The sequence below is a fragment of the Nyctereutes procyonoides genome, unplaced genomic scaffold (assembly GCF_905146905.1).
Source record: "Nyctereutes procyonoides isolate TBG_1078 unplaced genomic scaffold, NYPRO_anot_genome, whole genome shotgun sequence".
NCBI lineage: Eukaryota > Metazoa > Chordata > Mammalia > Carnivora > Canidae > Nyctereutes > Nyctereutes procyonoides.
Genome location: NW_026575121.1, coordinates 50932058 through 50948573, shown reverse-complemented (window position 1 = coordinate 50948573; position 16516 = coordinate 50932058). Strand labels below are relative to the sequence as shown.

At 36.6% G+C, this 16516-nt stretch overlaps 1 protein-coding gene across 1 annotated transcript in view; it reads left to right on the top strand.

Moving 5' to 3' along the window:
* Positions 1–16516, top strand: part of NALCN (sodium leak channel, non-selective) — a 318102-nt gene that overhangs the window by 180320 nt on the left and 121266 nt on the right. Inside the window, exon 14 of the mRNA XM_055335586.1 lies at positions 11766–11903. Within this exon, the coding sequence (XP_055191561.1) occupies positions 11766–11903 (138 nt within the window). The remainder of the gene's footprint in view (positions 1–11765; positions 11904–16516) is intronic.

Sequence of the window (16516 nt, the reverse complement as noted above, 5' to 3'; positions counted from 1 at the left end):
AATGCCCAGAAAAAAAGATAATGTACCCCTTTATATATCTATTCTTACCAGAGTCATAAAAGTTGAATAAGACTAATTTTAGTCATATAATAAGACTAATTTTAGTTCATGACATGTAAAATCAGCTTTATTAAAGTCAGATCATTTCAATTAAACATTTATTTATGAACAACTAAACAACTATCAAATCTATTTAGAAGGTATCAGAGTACTAAACAATACTATCTGGAAAAAAGCAAGGCTTTGAAATCTGTGTTTGTGATAGAGAAGAAGAGACAATATAATTTGCAGTAAAGCCCATTATTTGTGAATTTAGTGAAGAAAAATGGGAAATCGAAGCCCAGTCAAAGAGAGCCAAACAATGGCAAAGTCCTTCTAAAGTATAGGGTTTGGGTTTTTTTTTTTTTAATGCAAAACTAGAAGCACTTTCTTACCATAGTTGATTTCTATTCAAAGCCAAATAGAAGAACCTTGTTCTTGAGCATTAGTATACAAACCAACAGCTAGAAAACACTGAAACTTCCCGTGTAGGCTCCGTGGTTTTCTTAATATATCTCCAGCTTATTTAACAACAGGACACACATCAGCCCTTTCAGGAGCCCTGTTTCTTTTGTATACATTCCTAAATCTTTTTTGCACCAAAAGTAAAATGTCAACTTTCATCTGCAATTTTGTAGCACATATTTGCCAATGAAACGCATCATTTATATCATGAAAATTTAATATGACTGACATTAGCAAAATCACTAATTAAGAAATAGGGCATAAATACTCCCAGAAACTTGACAGTCTGTTCTATGAAGAAAATTAATTCAGAAGTTTCCTATTTGCATAAACCTCAGGTATCATTTTCACAGCTGTTTGTTCTGTCAGCTAGATGGTTGCATTTCAAAATTATTTTAACATAATCGGTGGGAAGTATACCTTTCAACTAAAAATATCATACTCTGCAAGAAAGATTGTTAGGGGAAAAATTTAAGTTCACTCAGTTCATCTTAATATTTTTTTTCCTTAAGATAAATGCTCCTAATATAGGAACTTTAACATTTAAATAATAAATGATTAATATATTTTTATTATTAAAACAAATTAAAATTCTGTGATTTTAGATTCTCATGAAAAGGAAAACATTATGTCCTTTCCATATGGAAAAATGTTAATGAGTGGAGCTATTTTTAGCAAGGAATAGAAGATCCTATGTTTCATTCATCGATCGAGCATAATATGGAGTTTTAGACATGTACCCAGTACTGTGTTAGACAAAGAAGGTAAAGGTTTTAAATATTACATTGTTTGGTTTAGTAATTTCAGTTATGAAAGGAAATCAATTATTAGAGCTTAGGATGTCTTGGACCTGCAGTGTTCAAAAGGACAGCAGGAATTTAAAAGCAACAGATCCCAGCCTAGAGAGCCACCACCACCATTTGCTCCCTGCAGGCCTAGGTCAATCAGTAAGGCTCTGCTCTTCAGTGGGGGCTACAATATGTACAGTAATAATAATTCACAGGGTTATTGTACAAGTTACTCTGCATAATGGACAATTAACTGCTTCAGGAGCTGTAAAGCACCATGTAAATGCTAGTCATGGTTCAGTGTCTCTCCTTATCATTGTGTCATTTTGATCTTATCCTGAAAGAAATCCCAGGAGACTACAAATCTGTGATTTTGTCTGCTTTGTCATTTATGGTATTATGTGTAAAAGTGAACTCAGGCATGGCCATATGAAAGAAGAGAGATGTTTGGATACACCTACAGACACTTTTAAGACTAGAAAAAGATTCACAGGCTTTTGCAAATGAGTTTTTGCCATCCTTCCTTTTACTCTTGAAATTATATTTAAGTGTAGGCTCTACTTAAAGTAATTTGCTGCCGGAGTAGGCATAACGTTCTGATGTCTGCTTTGCTTCTAATTACATTCAAGCTCATTTTGACATTTAAGGCCAATTACCTTAGTCTCGATTCAGTAAGGCTTTTCCATAGTGGTCTAAAATTTGACCAATAACAGGCTTTTTCTCCCTCCCTCCCTTTTTATTCATTTAAATGGAATGCTTGGCAACAAGCACATTTTAGGAATTATAGAAGTGAAATAAATAATGTGGGTTCATTTTGGAAAAAAGCAAATAGCTGCTTGACCTTTTTTTGTCAATATAAAAGGCAGTCACAGAATTAATTAAAACCTTGTTTTAATTTTTATTTCTTTCTCAATGACAAGGAATAAGGCATAATCATTTTACAGAGAGATTAATGTCTTAAATATTTCACTTCTATTAAACAAAGGTAACTGGTTTCAACAAATCTCAAATTCCAAAAGAGTTCGTAAAAAGAGAGACCTACATGGTCTAAAACCTTTACCATTTAAAAGTCAGTGGTAACAAAACTCTCCATAACAGGGCCCTGCAACAAAACCCAGTCACTGTCCCATTGTGTTTTCAGATCTCCATGTATGTGATAACTTCAAGCACAGCTCCTGTTTTATTTAGCGGTCTGTTATCAGTCCATTTGCTAACAACATGATTTTTACTGTTTATTCAATAAATACATGGATGAATTAGCAGCACCAAAAGGCAATTTATCAGCTCTATTAGTAACAAAACACTTACTGTAGCCTTTTTCTGTAATTTATAGGTAAAATATAGTCTGGGAAGATGGACTAGAAAATATACTGTGTTAAAACAAAGTTTTCAAATTGACTGCCAGTTCCAATTAATAGATCATAAAACAGAGACATTTATAGCTATTGAGGATATCCAGGGAATCATTAAGTTCAAAGATAAAATAAAATGATGCCATCCAAACAGTCATACTTTCAAAATCACATATCTAAAAGGACATATATTCTTAAAAACATAGCTTATCCAATGTAATTTTGAACTTTATAAAAATGGAATCACATTGTAACATAAAGAGTTTTAAGTCCTAGAAACTATATGCAAGTTCTGAAATCCAAACAAGGGTTATTAAAGTTGTTTTTCCATGGGAGAGATTTTTTAAAAGATTTTATTTATTTATTCATGAGAGACAGAGAGAGAGGTAGAGAGAGGCAGAGGGAGAAGCAGGCTCCCGGTAGGGAGCCCAATGCAGGATTCGATCCCAGGAACCCAAGATCATTACCTGAGCCAAAGGCAGACGCTCAACCACTGAGCCACCCAGGCATCCCATTTGGGAGAGATTTATTTTTATTAAAAATATTACTTGCATGGTGCTTTCATGATTATAAAGTACTCACACATATTTTATTTTGATTCTCAAAACAGTCTTTAGAGTGATGCTATCACACATTGGAGGAAGCTCAGTGTCAGGATGGCTAACTGTTTCACCCAGAGACACTAAACTGGTCAGCAATTTAATCTCACACACAGGCCTTGTGACTGCAGAGCTGAACATTTGGTTCTTTGCCTTACTGCTCTGCCACCAAGAGCAGGTTGAGGTCTTATACTCAGCTCATTCAACTTCTATTTTAAACGACACTCTTAGCTCTCCCGTCTAGGAAGGTTATCTCTTGAGGGTAAGGGCAAAGATGAGATGGATGAAGTTAGATGACAGATGACAAGAAGTTTTGGAAAGCTTGTGGCTAGTAACAGAATCACCAAAACACAGGGAAAAGGCTTCCTGAATGGTATTGAGGCACCTTTGAAAGCCAGGGGGAGGGGATCCTGTTTTCCTAGGGGTAACTCTCTCTTTAGAGCAGCCAGAAGGGTGGACATAGCCATGAGGAGTCAGACATCACCTTGGAGCTGCCATTTTTCCTGCCAAAAACCAGAGCAATGGAGTATGGGGAACTGGGAAAAGTGTAACTAAATTGATGAACCACAGAATTCTGTCTTGACCATTAAGGAGGAATCTGAAGTAAAGAAATGGCTACTGTCAATGGCTTTGACATTACAGCGCTGTCTTCACTCCAGATTTCAAATCCACAGAGTATTTATTTATGGATAACTTAGTTTAGCCACAGTAAGTGGTTGCTCTTAGAGCTTTATATACTGTAGATTTTAAAATACATTAGAAGTGTCATTTTTATTGTTTTTTTCCACCCCCACCCCCACAATTCTCCATAAGACCTTGATCTTGTCATCATGATTTTGCCAGCCAACATTAGGTAAGTCCAACATTTACTATTTATTGATTTCATTTTAAACATTACAGATTTTAGGAGCACCTGGGTAGCTCAGTCAGTTGAGCGTCTGACTCTTGTTTTGGCTCAGGTCATAGTCTCATGGTTGTGGGATGAGCCCCATGTCAGGCTGTGTGCTGAGCAGAGACTGCTTCAGATTCTCTCTCCCTCTCTCTGCCTCTCCCACCCCATTCATCCACTCGTTCTAAAATAAATAAATAATCTTTAAAAAAATATATTACAGCTTTGAGTTGTTGGGCAAGTTTTAAATAAAATATAAAACAAAATATTAGAGGATCATGATGTTAGTGAGTTTTTCAGAGGATAAAACTCCCCAACATATGACTGCCATTTGAGTGGGGAAAAAAGGAACAAGGACATTGAGTAGGTGACTAATTAAGGCAATTAAAACGAAAGGAGGTGTCACTTTTATGCTCAGTGAATACCATCAAGTCAAGTCTTCTATTTTAGGGCTGACTGGTAGTAAGACACAGCAGGGACACTCCCCATAAAAAGGTTGAGCCACTATATAAGCTGTCAAGTGTATTTCATTTCAAAAGCAAACCTATTATAGAGAAAGAGTTCTTGAAACCAGATAAAGATAGATAAAATAAATGGGTGGTATTCTTCTCCAAGTTTTTAAATGTTTGATGTGTATCTTTTTCAAAATAAAATAAGTATCTGTTTTTACATATATTTGAATGCAAAAGGTGAAAGGCATATCAAGTCAAAGGGAATTTTTATGTCCACACAGAAACCTGCATGAGAATGTTCAGAGCAGCATTACTCACAATAATCAAAAAGTGGAAACAACACAAGCACCCATCAACTGATGAATAGATAAAATGTGGTATATCCTTACAGTGAAATATCAGTTGGTAGTAAAGTGCTGATAACACACTACACTGTGGACGAAGCCTGACCACAGATTGTATGACTCCATTTATAGGAGATGTGCAGAATGAGCAGATCCATAGAGACAGAAAGAATATTGGTTGCTGAATGCTGCAGGAGGGAGGAATGGGGAGTGACTGCCAATGGGTACATAGTTTTTGAGGGAAAAGGGAAATAATGTTCTTAAATTAGATTGAGTAATGTTGTACAACTCCACAAATAAACTAAAAGCACTTAATAGTAGACTTTATTTTTTTTAAAGATTTATTTATTTATTTTAGTGGGGAAGGGGCAGAGAGAGAGGAAGAGAGAGAATCTCCAACAGACTCCCCACTAAGTGAGGAACTCAACACAGGGCTCGATCTCAGAACTCTGAGATCATGACCTGAGCTGAAATCAAGAGTTAGATGCCTAACTGATTGAGCCACCCAGCAGCCCAACACTTAATTGTACAGTTTAAATGATGAATTTTATGATATGTAGAATATATCTCAGTAAAGATATTACTTTGAAAAGTTCAAAGGAGAATATTTACCTCTTTCCTAGTTCTTCAGTCCTCCTCATTCCAGTCTCCAAAGTACTAAGAAGTTTATTTTATAGGCTTTCAATCATTTTAAGGCACACAAGAAAACATCTAGATTTGTATATTACATATGAGATCATACTGTGTATTCTGCTCACTATATGTTGACCAAAACTTGAGGTACTTAACCATCCTACTTTTTTAAAATTATTTAATTATTTTTTTAACCTAGACTGATACCCACACATACTCAAAACCCAAAATATACATTGGGGCATCAAGTTACCAAAGGACATCCATGATATCTTTTTAAAGGGTTATGAATTGCTTTGCAAGGCCTAGACAAAGACATAGCCTATTTATTTCAGTACAGGGTAATACTCTTGCTTTGCTTTCACCTAACTCTAATAAAAATAAATAAATAAAACAGCTAATTATCAGCCAGAAAAAATTACACCAGTAATAACCACACAAAGGCAAGGCCACAATTTCATACCATTATCTTTGAATAGCAGCTACTTGAAAGGAGGGAGGCAAGGGGGAGAGAAAGAAAAATATCATAGAGAGAGGATGAACTCTCTAGGCTCATGCCTCAAGCCTGTTTTCCAGATATTGAAAAGAAAATAAAATTGGAAAAGCAAATCCTAAACATGTACTCATCTCCCTCAATTTAAGGGGACCAGGCCATGGGAGCATGACAGGCCTGGAAAAAAGACAATGAGAAATCCCCAAGTGTAGAAGTGGCTTGTTCCAGCTGTTTTACCAGAGGCAAAATAAAATGCTAGATCTCACCATTTTATTTTTCCCAGCTAGGAAGAAAGCTTGAGAGTGAAAGCAAAATAATCCTAACTTCCAAAAATGAATTGTCTCTCACAATAAACAGAAAGTTAGCACAATGCAAGTATGAAGAGGAAAGAAGAAAACAGAAGCCAAGAGGGGACAGGTGGCCCTGGGGGCACGGTGGTAAGGAGAGCCCCTCTTGTCCTCTCCCTCCACACGGAGAACCAAAACCAGCAGAATGAGCCTGTCTACCCTACCTTGGAGATGGCTGGAAGCACTGGTGAATCAGAGGATGCCAACACCTAGGGACTGATAGGTCTGGCAGCAATAAACATTTCTGGGACCTATCTGAATTGAAGAAATGCCTGAAATTTGATATTCCAAGCATAACTTCCCATAGCCCCAGCTAATACTTCTGTCTCTGCAAAGTATTAAGGGGGGATGAGATTCTGGGATCACTTTCTGACACTACAATAGAGAGAACAAAAGATCTAGATAAGAAAGCTAAAAATGAAGATTCTGACAACTGTGGAGCAGATCTAGAAAGCAATTAGTCCAGATTAAAACAATTGATAAGACTCCCAAAGAAAAATATCTGAGACTAAGAATCAAATGGTTTTGGGGTAATCAAAAGCTTTAGGAAGAACAGCTATAGGGGCGGCCCGGGTGGCTCAGCAGTTTGGCGCCACCTTCGGTCCAGGGCCTGATCCTGGAGACCCGGGATCAAGTCCCGTGTCGGGCTCCCTGCATGGAGCCTGCTTCTCCCTCTGCCAGTGTCTCTGCCTCTCTCTCTCTCTCTCTCTCTCTCTCTCTGTCTGTCTCTCAGGAATAAATAAATAAAATATTTTAAAAAAATGAAGAACAGCTATAGGAGTGTAACAGTGGAATTTATTCCAAACAGTAGATAAAAACCAGAAGAATCTGGAAGCTATAAGAAGTAGAAGAGAAAAATAGTATCTATTTCTTTTCTGAATGAAATGTGTGAAAAACAATCAGAAAATCTCAACCAAAACTAAACTAAACTGAAAATCGTGTAAGAAAACAAAGATTCAAATAAACATGAAACTGAGCATGACTTCTGAGCAATTAGCAGAAAGTGAGAAAGAGAGCCACTCGACCTGGAATATTTTCCCTCTGCCATAGTGGTCATACATTGGAGCACTGGAGGAGGAAGTATGATCTGGGAACAAAACTGGATTCAACAGTGAACAATATTTTCAGAGTCTACAGATTGACTATCAATCTGTTGATTAACAATGTATTGACAAGCATGAAAGACCAATTAGGAGTGAAAAACATGCTTAGGCATACAGCTGTTGCTTATCATTCATTAAGAAACCAATCATCAAGTTTCTTTACTATGCAACATTTTAATGATATGGTATCACCTTGATTAAATTTGAAAAGTAATATTAATCATCTTAACCAGAAATATGTGGAAACTATATAAGAAAAGATATTTGTTCAGAATCATGAATAAAAACTTAATAAATGGAAAGGTAAACATTCCTGTGAGATTGGAGAATAAGAAATATCAATTTTTCTTAGAATAATGTGATCTCAACAAATAAAACAAGATGTTTTGAGGAATTAATATTTAAAATTAATAAAGAATTCTAATAAAGAGATGTTTTGAGGAATTAATATTTAAAATTAATAAAGAGTTCAAAATATTATGAAAAGCAGCTAGGAATCCTACCAGTTATTAAAATGAATGTACAATTGTTAGGCAATCTGGACATGAGATAGATTAATGGAAAAGAATAGACATTTAGAAATGGAGCTGAAATCTTTTTTTAAGATTTTATTCATTTATTCATGAGACTAGGAGAGAGAGAGAGAGAGAAAGAGAGAGAGGCAGAGACACAGGCAGAGGGAGAAGCAGGCTCCATGCAGGGAGCCTGACATGGGACTCGATCCCGGGACTCCAGGATCGCGCCCTGGGCCAAAGGCAGGCACCAAACCGCAGAGCCACCCAGGGATCCCTGGAACTGAAATTATATGAGTATTCAGTATTTAATAAAGGGGGTATTCCAAATTAGTGAAAAGATAGATTTTTTTTCCAATTATTTTGTGCTGAGTCAGCTGATCACCTATTTGAAAAAATAAAATCCTTATCTCACTTCTTATACTAAAATAAATTCCAGATTTAGATGGTTTTAAATAGTGACTTTTGGTTCAGCATGTTAAACATAATAAGAAAAAGAAACTAAAACTACTTCATAAAAGTATGAGTACATTTAAGTCTAATCTTCCAGTGAGAGAAGTTTTTTAATCTTAGATAAAAGAAAAAAGCATATTAGACCACAAAGAAATTAAAATTCATGTTTGCAAAAAAAATACCAGAAATGGATAGAGGAATATACCTTAAATATATATGACAGATAAAAAATTAGGCTTCTTAATTTATAAAGAGCTGGTGGAAACCAATAGAGAGAGGTCAACAGGATAGGAAATTGGCATTATGTAAGAATAGGTAGCTCAGAGAAAAGAGACAACTTCCTCCAGGCCTTTTTTCCTTGCCCTCTTCTCCATCATATACTTCTCTTCATTTTTATCATGATAATTACTTGCCATAATTTTCCCCAAACAGTTCTTGCCTCACCCAAAAGGGATACATTGGTACTTCTAACTTGCTCCTTGATGGCTTTACCAATAGTACTCTTATACACCATATTTTCCATTTTGCCTTTTCCTAGAATTGGTCATTTTCATCCTTTCCTATCACTCTTGATTATAAATTTCTTAGTAGAGGAAACCATTTCTTCCTCATCTCAACTCCTGACACATCAAGCCTCCAGAAACCACTAATAATCCATGTTTAAATAAATAAGCTAAGCAGACTCCAAGGGACACACATTCTCTGGACAATATAAATATAAGTGTACTTGAGTTACAGCTCAATCTTCGGGATTTAAATTTCTGGATAAAATCTCAACAAACCTGACATAGCAGCCTTCAGGCAAGGCACAAATTAATTTTCGGCCTATAATAGAAGTATTTCATGGTGTTACCTTTCATTGGTTTATCCACATAAGAAGTAGAAACATTCACATTGTTAACAAAGCATTGCTCTCAAATATAATTCATGGCATCTTACAACATGCACTTTCAGGTGGCTAAGCTGTGCAGAAATGAGATTTTTTTCTTCTGAGACTCTGAAAAGAGTAGAAAATAACCCCAGTGTTCTTGCCCACATTGCTTGTCTGCCAGCAACAGGTTACAATCCCATAGTTCCACGTTCCCAAGCATTTACTGAATGTGTAATAGCTGAGTATTCATGAAAGCTAATGCAATGGATGAAAAAAATTAATTTGGTTAGTGCCCAAGGCAGTTGAAAGGTACACCTGCATTTTTTTTGGTCTCTAGATACTAAGAATAAATGTTGGATTTAATCACAAGATTGCCTGTCATTTTGGGGGAAAGAATCCATGTTAGGTAAAATTCCCTTTATACTGGTGGGTGTTTTGATCTTCCCCTATTGCTGTTGAGCCTTTAGGATTTACACACACTGGTGTGTGACATCTTCATTGAAGAAAATACAGCAGTTTGATATTTTTATATGAATTGTCTTTGGAACTTGTCTTTGGATGTAATACATATTAGAAAAAAACACAGAAAAACATAATTGCCATCAATGATAAGTGCTGGCATACTTATGAAGTTAAATGATGTGTTGCAAAATCTTCTGAAGCATTTTTAGGATGAGTTAGAGCTAATATTCTCTTAGGCATCCTGGCAATGAAAGCATTATATTGTCCTTGGCAATGCTGAGTTCAAGCATCAATAACAGCCTACTTCGTACTTTCATGAACAAAACACATTGTAGGGTAATGGGATTATAAGAAAAATTAACTCAAAGAGATGTTAAGTGTTTCAGACAAAGACAAAAGATACGTGGAAAACCTAGCACAAGAATCATTTAACAATTAATTGCTCCTTTGTTCAAATGGGCCCACTATGTGCTAGGCATTTAACGTTGTACTTCTAAAACAGTTCATTTAAATGTCCCTAGCAAAGCTAACTGCTAAGAGAGTTTACTGTGTGGGGTGCAGCCTGGAAAGCAGTGGTTTCAAGACCTTACTGCAGATAGAATGCAATACTTGGAAAAGGACTTACTTCAGAGTCATAATGACTCAGTGCTACCTGTTATTGTACACATTAGTAGAGTGACTTTGGCCTGATCACCTTATCATCCTAAGCCTCATTTTCCTTATCTTCAAAAATAAAAGAGTCAGAGTAGATTATCTGTAGTGTGCATTTGTCTCTAAAATTCTATCAGTGTAACAGGTCTCTTATCTTGGGTTCTATCCATTTTGTATTATCCTCGACCTTATTTCTTGGAATCTGAGAGTCCAATTTACATCTTCATTGTACTAAGGCCTATAAAGACATTTTCAGAGAGTCACTAGATTCCAGTTGTCACTTTCTTCAGACATCATCATCATAATAAATTCTCATTAAGGAACATATATTGACCACTAATGTATACACAAATCAAAGCTATACATCCTCATATTTAATAAGAAAAATGTGTAAGAATGGAACTAACTAACCGAAGATCTTGGCAGAGAAAGTATGAGTCTTTTTAGCTTGGCTGGATTTGTTGGCATGCTCTGCATGTATTTACTTACTTACTTACTTACTTACGTCTTGGCCCCTTTCATGGTCTTGACTCTGTGCCTTGAAAATAAAACAGAAAAAATTATGAAAAACATGTTTAAAAATCTTTCTTTCTTGGAGTGCCTGGGTGGCTCTGTTCCTTAAGGCCCTCACTCTTGATTTCAGCTCAGGTCATGATCTCAGGGTCATGAGATCAAGCCCCAAGTCCTGCTTGCTCTGGGCACAGAGGCTGCTTAAGATTCTCTCTCTGCCTCTCCCTCTGCCCCCCTCTCTCTCTATTAAAAAAAGAAAAGAAAAGAAAAATAAATATTTCTTTCTTAAAGAGTCTAGTGTTTTTAATATAACTGAAATAATTTGATAGATGGGTACTATAAAAGTAAAATTAAGGCTATTATTCTCATATGCCTTTAGATAGTCAAATGGAATTCACTATAAAAATAAGTTGCACTTAGCAGCAAAATAAAAATACAGTTATCTGTTGGAAATGTTAAATCGTTAGTTTGCTTAGAGGAAAGAAAAAAAAAGAAAGTCAAATAAAAAAAGGTCCTCATGTTTTTTTAAATTTACTTAGTAGTATTTACCCACCCACAAGGCTAATGTTAATTCGGGGTGATTATTTTAGTTTTCCACACTGAAAAGTTAGATATCAGACTTTTAGGATCTTTAGTTCTCAGCTCTTTCCCATCTGTTGAATTAAGGCTGTTCTTCCCCAAGACTCAGATAAAGATCAATAATATTGAGATCAGAGTCCTCCAACATTACATACTAGTTTTAATATGGATGCACATGCACGCCTGAGCTGGTGTTTCACACTTCCCTTGTCTTCCTCCCCAGGCATTTATGTCCATGTTCCAGATCCTCACCCAGGAAGGATGGGTAGACGTGATGGACCAAACCTTGAATGCTGTGGGACACATGTGGGCACCTGTGGTGGCCATCTATTTCATTTTGTACCATCTCTTTGCCACTCTGGTGAGTTTAGCACTTATTTTCAATTCTATCTTAAAACCATAATGGGGTGAGCATCAGCCGGTTTCTGTGGCCTAGTTTCCATTTCAGAGCAAGAGTGGGAGAACCCATATAGAGTCTGGCCAGATGAGGTCCCTGCCAATCTCAACTCCTATGAATCAAGCTCCTTGAGGAACTAGATTTCAGATTTAAGGAAGGTGGCTCTGTCAGATGTCTGCATAAGGGAAAACAAGTCAAGACAAAATGGAAACACATTTGTGTACCTGTTTAACTATCTCTAAGCATTTCCCACTCTAGATAATCTAAGGATCCAGCCAGACTACATTATTATTATTGTTGTTGTTATTATTATTGATCATGTAGAGACACATTCTTTAGTGTCACCACTTCCTTTTCCAAACTGAGACTAAACTGAAGACAAAGTGATCCCAGGGCACAGTTAGAAGTCAGCTCAGTGTTTTGGGGCTTGTGGCTGAAAGAAGCACGTGGGAAAAAAATTAAAACTCAGAACTACAATTATCAGAAAAAGCATCATGAAAATGAAATATCAAAACCCTGGAAAAATTGACTTCTGTCACACGTGTGGATATTTTCTTTTTAATGCATTTGTATTAAACAGAAAGAAAAACAGTGTGAAATGTGCTCTTGACATATGAAGGGATGTAATCCTCAAGTCTTTCCAATGGCAAAAGCATATCTCCTTTACAATAAATATGTGTGTGGTGTGTTTAAGAAGCAGACTTAAGGGCTATTATATTAAAAGTTCCAACATAAGAATCCAAAATGTTATCCTGTATCAGAGAGACATGAAATTGAAAAAAAACAAAAACCTGCTGTTCTTTATTGAAAAGCAAAATGTTTTATGATTTTATTCCTAGTATTTGAAACAACCAAGGTAGTAATGTTCCCACTTTACAGATAATGAAACTGAGGCTCAGAGGAGTTAAGAAATCTGCCCAATGCCATGTGGAGTGTAAATGCTAGAGCCAGAATGTTCCACATCTTCCTGGTCTGATAGCCTGTGGGCCATTCAGCTAAGTTGCTGTTTCCTTAGATTGTGAAGTCTAGTACTATTGCTGAAAATGTCTTCATGGAGTCAAACCTCTGGCCAAGAGTCAATGAAATAAAACAGACTACAAATGAGCATTAAGGGCTCTTCCAATTCTAAATATGAACTAAATAAGTGCTTCAGAAACTAGATGTGTTTGAGGTTGCGTTTGCTATAGGCAGAGCCTTTCTTTCAAAACTGAGATTCATCCATCAAGAAGTATATGGGGATGCATTGTAATGTGGTGCAAAGTTTTAGAGTCAAGCAGTAGAATCACCTGGAAGTAGTAGTTTTGGCATTTTTTTACATGGAATGACTTTTAAAATATGCACAAAAGGAAAGAACATTCAACAGAGGGAATGGAGGCCCAGCTTCCAGAGCCAGATCTGCCTGCGCTGTGTGGCACGTGGCCCCCGAGGGCTTTGCCTCCTCCCTTCCAGAACCTTTAAGTCTATGTCATTCATTCATTCATTCATTCATTCACTCATTTGTGAATTCAACTAATGTTTACTAAGCATCTACCATGTGTTTAAGTTCCTTTAAAACTATGGAATAGCTTAACTACTGATCATGGGTTAAAGGTAAAATAGATTTAAATGAAATCATCTATGTATGGTTATAACCTATCTAATTATTTTTCTATTAAAACAGTATACTTGTTTGCTAATCCTCATGGCCGATTTTTCACATAGATTTGATCCTTTAGTGAGTCTCACACAAAATGAAAGCGAGAAGAAAAATGATTCAGGCTAGTAAACTGTTTACTAAAGCAATTTTTTTTTCAGGAGAACTTCTACAGAGATCACTAATATGATGAAATAAAATATCAAATCTGGTACTTTGACTTCTTGGGCAGTCTAAATTTTCCTTATAGGGCCAAAAACATGGAATACTGAAGCACTTCCAAGGACTCCCAGGGGCTCACCTGCACACCTAGGAATCCGCAGAGCACATCTGGAAACACCATATGTAATTGTGCCTTTCATTCTACTGATTCAAGTATCTGCCCAAAAAAATTATTGTAATTTTTTCACCATGATTTTCAAAGAGTGGTTCTAAGTTAAAACTTATAATTTTTTTAAAAAGATTTCACTTATTTATTCATGAGAGACACAAAAAGAGAGAGAGGCAGAGACACAGGCAGAGGGAAAAGCAGGCTCCATGCAGGGAGCCTGACATGGGACTCAATTCCAGGTCTCCAGGATCAGGCCCTGGGCTGAAGGTGGCGCTAAACCGCTGAGCACCCGGGCTTTCCAAAAACTTATAAATTGAAATAATTTCTTCTGTTATTCATAATCTTTTCCAAATCTGTAAAGAACCAAGGGCACTTCGGTATCTTATCTTTTTATCTTTTTATCTTAAGACACATAAAATTCATTTGGTCTTTAGTACATATAGCCATGAATATATAGAATATCACCAACTATGCCATATTTGTTCATTGGGCCTTCTTAGTGGATATTTAGGTTGTCCTCCAATGTTTTGCTCTCATAATATTGCAACAAATATGTTTGTTGTAACTTGTGTCCACTTGTGTGAGAGTTTCTCTAGGATATAGGCCAGAAAGTAGAATTCAGGATCCTGAATCCGGTCCAGATGGCTCTGTGGCATGGGTCTGCAAGCCCATATATCAAATCTGGCCCGCAAGCTTTAGCTTTAGCCTGTGAGCAAGAGATGGTTTACACGTTTTTAAATTACTATGTAAGTATGCACAGAAATTCATCAGTGTTGCCTCTTGGCCGTCAAAGCCTAAAATATTTACTGTCTGGATCTTATATCCACTATCATAGTTCTTTGCATGAGCTGCACTAATTCACCCTCTCAAGTGCAACAGTTGAGAATCCCTGTGTTCTTACATTCTCACTTGTAGTTGATATCGTTAGACTTAAGATTTTGACAATCTGATGAGTAGGACGGTAGTATCACTTGGCCTTATACTTGCGTTTTTGAATTTCAATCATTATTAATAAGGGAGCACTTCTTCATAAATTTACTGGCCATCTTTGTGACTCACCCAATTGTATTGTAGGCTTTACCTATTTTCCCAATATCCTCTGGGTAGTAATCCCATGACTACTATAGGTGTTGCAAATCTCCTCCCTTAGGCAGCATTTTGCTATTTCAGTGTGTCTGTGAGGGCTTTTGACATTATGTTTTGATGTGGTCAAAATGATGAGTTTTTCAGTTACGTTCAGTATTTGTTCTGGATTCATGCTTAAGAAATTATTTCCCACCCTGAGGTAGTAAAAATGTTCTCCTCTGTCTTTCCCTAACTGTTTTTAAATTTCTACCTTTCACCGTTAGGTCTTTAAGGAATCATAACATACTATTTGTATGTAGTGTGAGACAGATAGAATACACTGTTGCACTAAAACTCAAGTTGGTTTTTCTTAACTAGATTTATGTGAGATTTTTTTTTAAGTTTTGAGATACTTAGTTGGGTTCACCAATTGTGATAACCAAAGCCAAAAGGTCAACTACACAGATTTTTTAATTTATAAGTGATTTTTTTTAATGAGAACTAATTCAGTGAAAGAAAATGTTCAGCATAACTAAATTAAATCTGATATTTCCACCTCCATACTATACTGCCCAAAAAAGTCTTTGGACTGAGGTCACTTCCCAGTACCCTGGAAATTTTGCTTTAAGCATAATCAGCAGTTGCTGTGTTTTTCCTGACATCTTCCAAACCACAGTCACTATCCTGAGCTGATCAAGTTAGCTCAATCTGATTCAACCCAGTTTTCCTGAGTCTCAACTGCCGTATCTAAGTACTAACCTACAACCTGGCCAGATTAGGCAAGAGCTTAATCCCTGCCCTTTCTGAGCCTACAACCAGTACAGAAATAGGACTAGTAAACACAAACCAACCAACCAACCAACAAATAAAACCTATCATTCAAAACCAAATGATGCAAGTGTTAAAAGGCTGCGGATTGCTGTGTGATCAGTGCCCACATAGTAAACTTCTGATTCTCACTCATCCAGCCCTACCTGCTCTGAAATAGTTAAAATACTGACGGTAAAAGATCTGGAGACCGTTTGTGGATTGACATATAAATATGTGGATGGAGGCCCTAAGCCTGTGAGACATATGCATCACATTCCCTTAAAAATTGAACACTAGGGGCAGCTAGGTGGCTCAGTTGGTTGAGTGTCTGCCTTCGGCTCAGGCCATGATCTCAGGCGCCTGGGATTGAGCCCAGCACTGGCTCCCTGCTCAGTGGGGAGTCTGCTTCTCCCTCTCCCTCTACCTGCTGCTTCCCCTGCTTGTGCTCTATCTCTGTCAAATAAATAAATAAAATCTAAAACAAAACAAAACTGAACACTTGTAAGTTAAAATCTCTATTCCATAAGCCTGTCTTTAGACTTGAACTTAATTAAAATGAGCATTTTTCTTAAATTGTATGCTTCTTTTTGCAAAATACTACAAAGCATTCTAAGCCAAAGAAAGAAAGAAAGAAAAAAGAAAAACAGTCCACATGAATATACAAGCTCTGCTTTGTTTTTATCCATGCTGGCCCAGTGGTGCTGCACAACCCAGGGAGTTCCTGATTTAGTCTTTTCA